The sequence below is a fragment of the Loa loa genome, assembly GCF_000183805.2.
Source record: "Loa loa unplaced genomic scaffold supercont3.135, whole genome shotgun sequence".
In the NCBI taxonomy this organism is placed as follows: Eukaryota; Metazoa; Nematoda; class Chromadorea; order Rhabditida; family Onchocercidae; genus Loa; species Loa loa.
In genome coordinates, this window is record NW_018108315.1 from 1 (window position 1) to 9,025 (window position 9,025).

General features: G+C 32.0%; 3 protein-coding genes across 3 annotated transcripts; 1 reads left to right on the forward strand and 2 right to left on the reverse strand.

The window, feature by feature from the left end:
- Positions 1-564: 564 nt before the first annotated feature.
- On the forward strand, positions 565-960 carry LOAG_01092 (hypothetical protein; the record flags this gene model as incomplete). Its single annotated transcript, XM_003136632.1, has 2 exons — positions 565-784; positions 869-960. The coding sequence occupies 2 exons, from the start codon at positions 565-567 to the stop codon at positions 958-960; spliced, it is 312 nt and encodes a 103-aa protein (XP_003136680.1).
- Positions 961-2,074: 1,114 nt separating this feature from the next.
- Positions 2,075-3,625, reverse strand: LOAG_01093 (hypothetical protein; the record flags this gene model as incomplete). The annotated part of the gene is made up of 3 exons (XM_003136633.1): positions 2,075-2,172; positions 2,713-2,936; positions 3,501-3,625. 3 exons carry the CDS (start codon positions 3,623-3,625, stop codon positions 2,075-2,077), a joined length of 447 nt encoding a protein of 148 aa, XP_003136681.1.
- Positions 3,626-5,723: 2,098 nt separating this feature from the next.
- Positions 5,724-6,878, reverse strand: LOAG_01094 (hypothetical protein; the record flags this gene model as incomplete). Its single annotated transcript, XM_003136634.1, has 3 exons — positions 5,724-5,780; positions 6,173-6,435; positions 6,725-6,878. The coding sequence occupies 3 exons, from the start codon at positions 6,876-6,878 to the stop codon at positions 5,724-5,726; spliced, it is 474 nt and encodes a 157-aa protein (XP_003136682.1).
- Positions 6,879-9,025: the final 2,147 nt, after the last annotated feature.

A 9,025-nucleotide genomic window follows, 5' to 3' on the forward strand; every position in this document is an offset into this window, starting at 1 on the left:
GCTGTTTGGAAAAAGGCGAACTGCCACCAAATCTCCGTAATGCAATCACTATCACCCCATAAAGAACAAAGAAGTAAAATCAGATTGTTCAAATTATCGAGGTATTATCTTGTTCTCCATTGCTGGCAAAATCTTGGCAAGAATTCTTCTGAACCGATTAGTACTCATTACCTCAGAAAAACTATCTGAAAACCAATGTGGTTTCAGAGTTAATAGGAGTACCACAAATATAATACCTCGATAATTTCAAATACCACAAATATAGTATTTGTTCTCCACAATTGCAAGAGCAACTCAAGGAACAGAACAAAGGATTCCATATAAGTCTCATAGACCTCATCAAAGCTTCTGACACTGTGAGCAGGAAATATCTGTGGTAGATCTTGGAACGATTAAAATGTCTCCGTAAGTTCCTCAAAGTAAAATTATCTTATTACATGAGGATCAGTGCGGTCAAGTCAGATATGGCGATGCATTCTCTGAATCCTTCCTAAGAACCGATGGTGAAACAAGATTGCGTTCTTGTATCAACTCTGAAAGCCACCGCTTACCTCTATGAAGAAAATGGCATTTACATCTAAATATTATGCTGATGGAAGCCTATTCAACCTAAAACAACTGAAGGCTCACTCCAAGACCCTAAATTACCACGTTCGAGGGCTACTTTTTGCCGACAATACCGCCCTCATAAGGGCGGTTCACATAAGTAATTCTGCAGCATTTAATATCCTGCTTTGCAAGATCGCTGAGTTTTTCGGTTGGATAAAGGTTGAAGAAAACAGAAGTTTGTATATGCACCACAGGATGACTACCTTCATCCTCACATCACCATAGGCGAATTAGAACTTAAACCAGCCCAACAGTTCAGCTATCTGGGTAGCATCATTTCTTCTAACGCCAAGATCGACAAAGAGATTAACTGACTGTAAAGGCATGCAGAGCTTTCGGAAAACTCCATGAAGGAGTCTGGTGCAATAAACAGCTGAAGAGAAGTGCAAAGTCTGTAAAGCCAGACTGCCTCTTCTTTTATATGGATCTGAATCATGTCATCACCATCACCTGCAACTTTTCAAACGCTTCCACCAGCACTGGTTGCGTACAATCCTAAACAGCCATTGAAAGGAAGACCACCTTTTTATGACTGTGCTCTGTGGTGAATTTGCCACCGGCTTCCGCAAAAAAAGGCTCCCTGAAACAATACTTCAACTTTGGCCAGGTAGACTACCATTAATTGTTCACTGTGGCTTAATAGGAAAACACAGGGACACATCATTCATGACGTTGCTGCTTCCTTTAAGAACAAAACTAGAATTAGTTCCAAGGAGAAAAGGAGACTAGAAGACTTTCTCCTGTGCTTTTCGCAACCGAATTTGCCAATCCCCACACCGGCCTTTTTAGCACGAGAAGTTTCTTATCACGAGTTAAGAAAGTTCCTCATCAAGACAGGCAGAAGAAAAGTTATAAGAAACTGGAAATCAATAGCTACACATTAAAGATGACCTGTCGTAATTCGATAAATATGTATTTTTCCTTCACACTATTTTATATGTATAATTGTTTTGCATATAAAAATCATATCAAACTGGACACAGGCTGCTGATTATGCGCATTCGAAGTTTGCAAAAAAATCTCCAAAATGTTGAAATCCCTACGCTGAAGTGAATTTATGCATTTATGCATTTCGCACAAAAATAAAAACTTTTTCCATTCACATCACCGGAAAATTAAATATCATGTTAAAGTCTTTAATGTAAGTAATGGTTAGATCAAAGAAGCTTGTAAAATACTTGATTTCAAAAGGAGGGTGAAAAAGAAGGAGAGAAAAGGAACGGGATTAATCCAACTAATGTGAAATAAGTTTCAATCCAACTAAAACAATAAAAAATCCGTGAAGTGAAAATGATCTATCTTGAACTAAAGAAAAATTGAATTCCTCTCTCAGCTATCCTGTTAAGCTCCGAAACACTGAAACAGTCTTGGAAAAGTGAGCAGATGCGAAAATAAAAATCATAATCAGAATCTTAATGATATAGCATATATCTTTACAAAAATCCGGAATGGTATATTGTAAGACTCATGCTATTTCACATTGATGCCTGGCGGAGCTTTTTGTTCTCTCTACCACTACAACAAGTAAAATATTCAGCACAATAACTACAGAAAGTGATGAACCTATAAGTTATTCAAAGTTAAACAACAGTCTCAATCTCAATCATACAAACATTGCTCCAGTAAGTCAGTCCGTTGCAAAGGTTCAGTGTAGAACTTAATTTTCTATAACTGAAGTATTGTTAGCCAAGAAATTAATTATTTAAACTTCAGTAATAGCCAAGGGATAAACAGGATGCCATAGAAAATATAATAGTTCACTATTTAGAGTAAATAAGAGGTAAGACAATGACTATCATATGCTTAGTCAATGCCGATCTATACAGAACTGCACTGAAAATTTTTGTCGACTTGTTAAATGATTATTTGAACTGACATATATCACACTAAGCAATGCCTCACCAAAAATCTATTCAGTGTTCGGAACAGCTATGGAATTAAACAATAATTTTCGGAAACATTTATCACGAAAAAAAATTCGCCGAAACTACTGCATAGTCATGCGTGGTTAATCCTCATTCAACAGGCTTAAGTCATTTCATTAGTTTCAATTTAAGTAGAGAAAGACAAGTGGTTTGATAACAATGATAGACAATAGATTACATTTCGTGGAAATGCTAAAATACAAGGTTCGAAATACGCCTTCGATTCTGTGGAGGGCAGCAAAAATTTTCTCACAGCTAGAATACTTTGAAGGTCGCTGATCGCCGGAAATTAAAGATTTGAAAAATGACCAGGTATAAAGGCAGATACCTTTTCGAGCGCATTCATATTTGCTAAGATATGCATAACCACAACCAGCAATGAAAATGTGTTCGATAAAGTATCTGCAATTGAATAATAACCTCTATTTAATAATAACCTCTATCAAATACGTAGTTATTTAATAAAAGTAGTAATTAAAGCTGCAAGTATTTATGAATGTCTAATTTTGTTTTCATTAGTGGTAATATTTTTCAAATTACTGACTTTTGTAGCACCAATAAATTACAGTAATATACCAGAGTGAAAATAATTTGATTTAAATAAATAATATTTATATTTAGCATAAATTTTGTCAAGGAAATCTAAACCTCCGTTCTATAACGTGCCTTTGAGTTGATATTTTTTTTCCATTCTTTTTTTATTTTTATTTTTTTTGATGGAAGAAAAAAAGGAAAGAAAATAATATAAATGATAATTACCGTACCTTCTGAATTTTTATCGTAGAAATTGTTTGTTAAATTTCTATTGCTTTTGTCATGCATTCTACAAAATTGGTAACTTGTTTGGAGAATGAACGATCTTTCACGGATAATTAAGATTTTAATTGGTAGTTAACTTAGAGACAAAATTTGAGATATATTATCGAATGTGTAATATATTATAGACTATCGAGACATCGAAATTACAATTCTAACGATGTAATCAATAATTCAGCATTATAACTCAGAAGCAGAACATAAGTTATTCTAAGTTTGAGTAAATCCGTGAGAAAACGCAAATTTTGTAATTTTCTGCCCGCTAATAAAAGCATCTATAAGCATACTATTCAAATGATTGAATAAATGACAAAAAGAGATCACGAGAAAATTGAATTACTGTCGGAAAAATTTGGTACTTTAAATAAATTAATAAAGTCAACACGTCTTTCACTGTGACAAATAAATTTAGTCATTCCATTCTATACTTTAATTTTTATAGTTCATCCAATAAATAATAAATTCTTGAAAAATGTCGAGAGTTTCACTAGTGCAGTTTTAAAGTAAACGAAATATAGTGGTAGTGAATTACGAATTTGAAAAGGAATGAACTTAAAATGATTCAATACATACCACATTTTGTTATGGAGGGAAGTCATTTACCTGGAGGAGTGAAATAAAAATGAGTCGATTTCTAATTAATTTATATTTTCGAGCAGTTCTCATATCGAAGAAATAAAACACCAAAAACTTCATAAAATTATTTATAGCGCATAAGTGCACATTTATATAAGCATTCAATATCCTCCAACCAAATTTTAATCGACATTTTAAAGTTTTAATCCATCATTTCCTTTCTTCAAAATATTTGCTTCAGTCAGTTTTGTTGAAAGAAGTTGGAAGTGTTATTTATTATGTATGAAGAATTTAGGGTGGTATCAAAATACGACAGTTGAGATATATGTGAAATACGAAAAATAAATTCGATTTCTTTTTGTTCCGTTTTGCTCTTCACGAAGTTTAATGAAATTTGAATTCATTTCCAGTGAAAAGCATAATAACAAATTGTTCCACTATATCACTCATTATTCTTAATCTACAGCTAATTTGTTAAACATAATAAATATCAATGCGAAATAAAATGCTAATGAGGAATAGAATAATAGAACGAACTAAATGATTAGCGTATTGACTAATTAAATTAGAAATTTAAGTTCATTCCTTCTGAAAAAGTGATGAAAAAGTGACTTTTTTGAATTTAGTTTTTAAGGACTAGTTTTAAAAAGGTATTCAGCTTGCATGGGAAGCAGCTTATGGTTTCAAGTGGGGACGATGATTACTGTTTTCCATAACTAAAGGTTTATTGAAGTTTGCTTCTAGCTATTTACTGATCAAATCCAAATTTTCTTTTTTTTTTTTTGATTATTTTGTTCACAGTCAGTGTGTGAGAAAAATGCAATCAACATGACTGTTTTCGATGCAGTTTTGCTTCTAATTTTAATTTCATGATAATTGCATACCTGACTTAGCCCAAGTATTCTTTTAAAAAAAAATCTCACGCCGTGATTCTGATTGTATTTGTGTACCGTAGCTTGCATATGCCAATAGTGTCATGGTTTTTTTTGTAATAACTCAGTCGTTCCGTTATCGGTTTTGAAAATTTATAGCTAAATAATCTAACGTTTATCGTACTCGTAATTGGTTCTTATCAACTTGCCAAATCTATTTGGTGATCCATGTTTGTTAAAATATTAATCCTATCGTCTCGTTAAGTATTCGACTTTTTCGTTGACCTCATCTCATCCAGTAGATCAATAATGCTGCAACTGGTGAACTCTCGCCGTAGTCGATCAGAATGAATGAATGAATGAATTATTTTTGATTTATTATACCCAGAAGTTCTTATGTAATTTTTATCAATGCTTAATCAGTGGCTTGTTTTTACTATACAAATGATATATAAATTTTAAATTTTTTATGCGTTCAAACCTAACTATAATCACTAATTATGTGAACAACACGGTAAGAAATTGGAATTTTAAGTTACCAAAACGGTGATATCACCAGAAATGACGGAAGCAAAGAAGCTTAGATAATTAAAAAATAATTGAATCGAATTTACAAAAATTTTTATAAGTTCTTTTCAGTCAACAATGCTGCTGAAGTAATGAGGCATAATACCCTTGTAGACATATTGTATTTTATAGATTTGGAGATCTTTTCCAATTAACTACAACATATGAAATATAACAGAAGTGTTGTAGATAGTGGGGTTTCAACAGCACTTTCGTTTGATTTACTTAATGTTAAGTATTTTTTTTAGATTAATGCAGCTCGCTTAATATAATAATTAAACCAGTTTGTGAAAACAAGAATTAACAAAACAAAATATATTGTGAAATGAGAAGTTTATTCAGGAAGTTATCTTGAAGGTTAACTTCCACCAATTATTATTCTCAACATTGCTGCTGATTCCTTCATGATGCATACCTAGAGACAGAAGTACGGGATGAAACTCTTAGGATAATAAATATTTCCACTTTTTTGAGGAGCAAATCGAAAACTAATGCAAGAAAATAGAAACGATAGATAAAATCATGCAACGAAATCTAAAGAAAACGGACATATTTCTTTATACCAACATGGATAAAAATATTCGCAGGGTATCAGAATTAACTTTCACTTTGTAGCTTTTAAGACAGTCCAGATCAAGTTGTCCTATCGAGATATTTCTTCAGTTGTGTAATTAGGGAAATACTGTGCTATTCACTGTCTCTAATCTTCAAATTATCCTTAAATTTATATTTAAATTTAGAATTTGTAAGTGAATAAATGTACAATTTGAAAGGCAGGGTTGAACGATATTTAATTATGCTAACTACCGTCAAAAAATACATTCCAAGTTCGACCAATAACATATACCTTAACCACCAGTTATCAAAATCGCTACCGTCATAATTACCATCGTGCATTTCTACACTCATCCACTTTCTTGGTTTCATAATTATGGATCTCGTCCTCCTTCTTGGCATCATAGATATGGACCTCTGGGTGCGACACATTTCACTTATTCTGCGTATTGCTACAGGTGTAACACTTCTTATGGGTACAAAGCACACTTCATGTACCGTATAAATGATATTTACTAAAGTTCACCATATTTTTGAATATGTTTTCATCGTTTCCTACGCTCATATTAGAATCGGAAGAAACTCTCGAGAATCGCCAAACTTTGATTTTGTCTTTCTTTCCTTCCGTCATTACATTATTTTTATTACTATTTTCAAGCCATTTTTTTCCTTTTACTTTTTTTTACTGTCACGACATTCAGAATGAAAAGAAAACACAGAATATTAAAGATAAAAAACCTTAGCTTTCATGTTAAGGGAACTTAAAGTCATTTTCACGCATAATTGTTAAGACATTTAAGTGACCTTCCATAATGAACATCGGATGATTGCAATCTCTCATTGGTTTTTTTTTTTTTTCTTTTCGAAACTGCAATATTAGACGCTGTTGGATTAGATCCATTTCCAAAATGCCGTCGCTAGTACTATGAAAAGAATATCCTTCGAATGTTTGCGTCATTATTCATGCATGAATGAAATGGAGTTGCCCTAGCCGTAAAATGCTTTCATTGCCAGTTTATTTGAGTTGGTTTAAGTTTGTTAAAACTTCATAAACTTTCGAGAATAGATTTGTGCAGACGATCAATCACAAGCATGGAAAAACCCTTCCAAAGGTCTGTCTTTCCTTATCCTTATTTTTTAGCCGCACTTTTAACAAGATATCTGCTACAAGGACTTCTGTTGTCAAAAACGAAATTTGAAAAAAGAAAAAAGAAATTGTCTAAAATTATATCCAAGAAAACAAATAAGTAGAGGCAACACCGGTTCAATATTTTCAGAAATTTTTTTTTTTCATATTTACAAAGCTCAAGTACCAGGCAATTAATTACTTACGTTCTGATTTTATTGGCGAAACAAGAAACGGTCAGGACCATTTAAGTGAACGATCTTTTTGCTAAGACATCATATTGAAATTAATTTCTTAATCCAGTAATTTTAATCGGTCAAAACATGTATTTAATAATTCATAATGCAGACTACCTTATATTTTATCATATCTGCGTCGTTTTTATAACTCATCGGTCACCCAGTATTTTCGAACATTCCTTAATTCTATATAGTTTTAAATTGTAATTTTAAATCTTAGTAAATCAATTGAAGTGATTAGTCATTTGCAGAAATCAATGGTCAGATTTGCTAGTTTTTACAAGTTCGAAACGACATATCCAGCATTTTTGGTATTACTTGAAACTTTTGCGAATTATTATGAACTTAAGATTCGTCCATTGTAACACTAAAATTTTGATCTTCAAGTTTATGAGCGAATACGCATCCACTTATTTTTATTTGTGATATTTTGACTGTGCTTTACTTTCACCCGGAATTAGATGTAGCAGAAAATCAAGAAGTTACTGAAATTTCAAATATCTTCTTTGATATACTTTAAAAATTTGGCGAGTACTTAGCGAAAAATTTTTAAGATAAGGTTGAAACATTGAAAACTGCACTTTAATTGCACTGAAGTTAAATTAGTGCCATGATAACCAATTAGCTTAAAACTGCATATTGAAAAAGAAGTGTTTATTAAAAAAAATTGCAGATATTGAAAGGAATGCAAGTGTAACGGGTAGATAAAGCAAGTAATATTTCGAGAGACAGCATACCTTAAAGTACAAATACTGTACACCAAAGAAAAATATTTTGAAGGCATAGATCAAATCATCCCTGTTCATAATAGAAACTACTCCTACGTATCATTTGCAATTACCTATTTCTCTTTTAAAGTATAATCACCGTTATAATACTGGTTTGGATTGATTATAACTTGATCTATTGATTTTGGACCAAGCATAAGAATTATTGCAAAGACGGATAAATTTCTCAGTTGCAAATTTATTGTGAATCATCTCGAGAGAAATCAAATTTTCATTAAATACAAATTAAATTCTGTTACTATTTAAAACTAGGGAAAAAAGTGGATAACGCATTCAGAAAGAAGCGCATTTAAGGATTCTGCTTGATATCCAACATTTGTACTCTAATAGAATCTAAATAATATTAGCCTTCTAGTCTATTCTTCTGAATCTTCGTCACATTCTGTAGTTGGTGCAAAAAAAGGAAAAGATTCTAGTTCTGCGTAAATTTTCGAAGTTGAAAATCAAACAAACAAAATCCTATTTACGAAAGCTAAAATCGAATGTTTTTTTTTGAAATTATTGGTTCATTACGACTTTTTTGTTAAAAAATTACTCCAAGGTAAACGGATAAATCCAATTTAATTTGGATATTTTGAGAAATTGAACATAGAAGTGAATTTTTGACAAGAAATAACTTTTCTGAATAAAAAACACGATGGTATTTTGAAGTGCACAAAACTTCGTGGAATTTTAAAGCAAAAATTGCAGGCTAATATTTTAAAGATAATTAACTGAACAAAAACCCCAAATTTAATTTTTGTAGAGAAGAAGAGCGCCTAATTTTGTAAGCATTCATCCTTACATACAGAGACACGACACAGAAATGCATACAGCACAGGTACAGACAGCTGGATAGAAAGTGCGCTAATTTAAAGCTCTTTCCACTTTTAGACAACATCATCAACTTTTTGGAATTCGTTTTTTAAGTGTACCTTCACTAAATATTATCCCTAATTGATGTGGCATGACC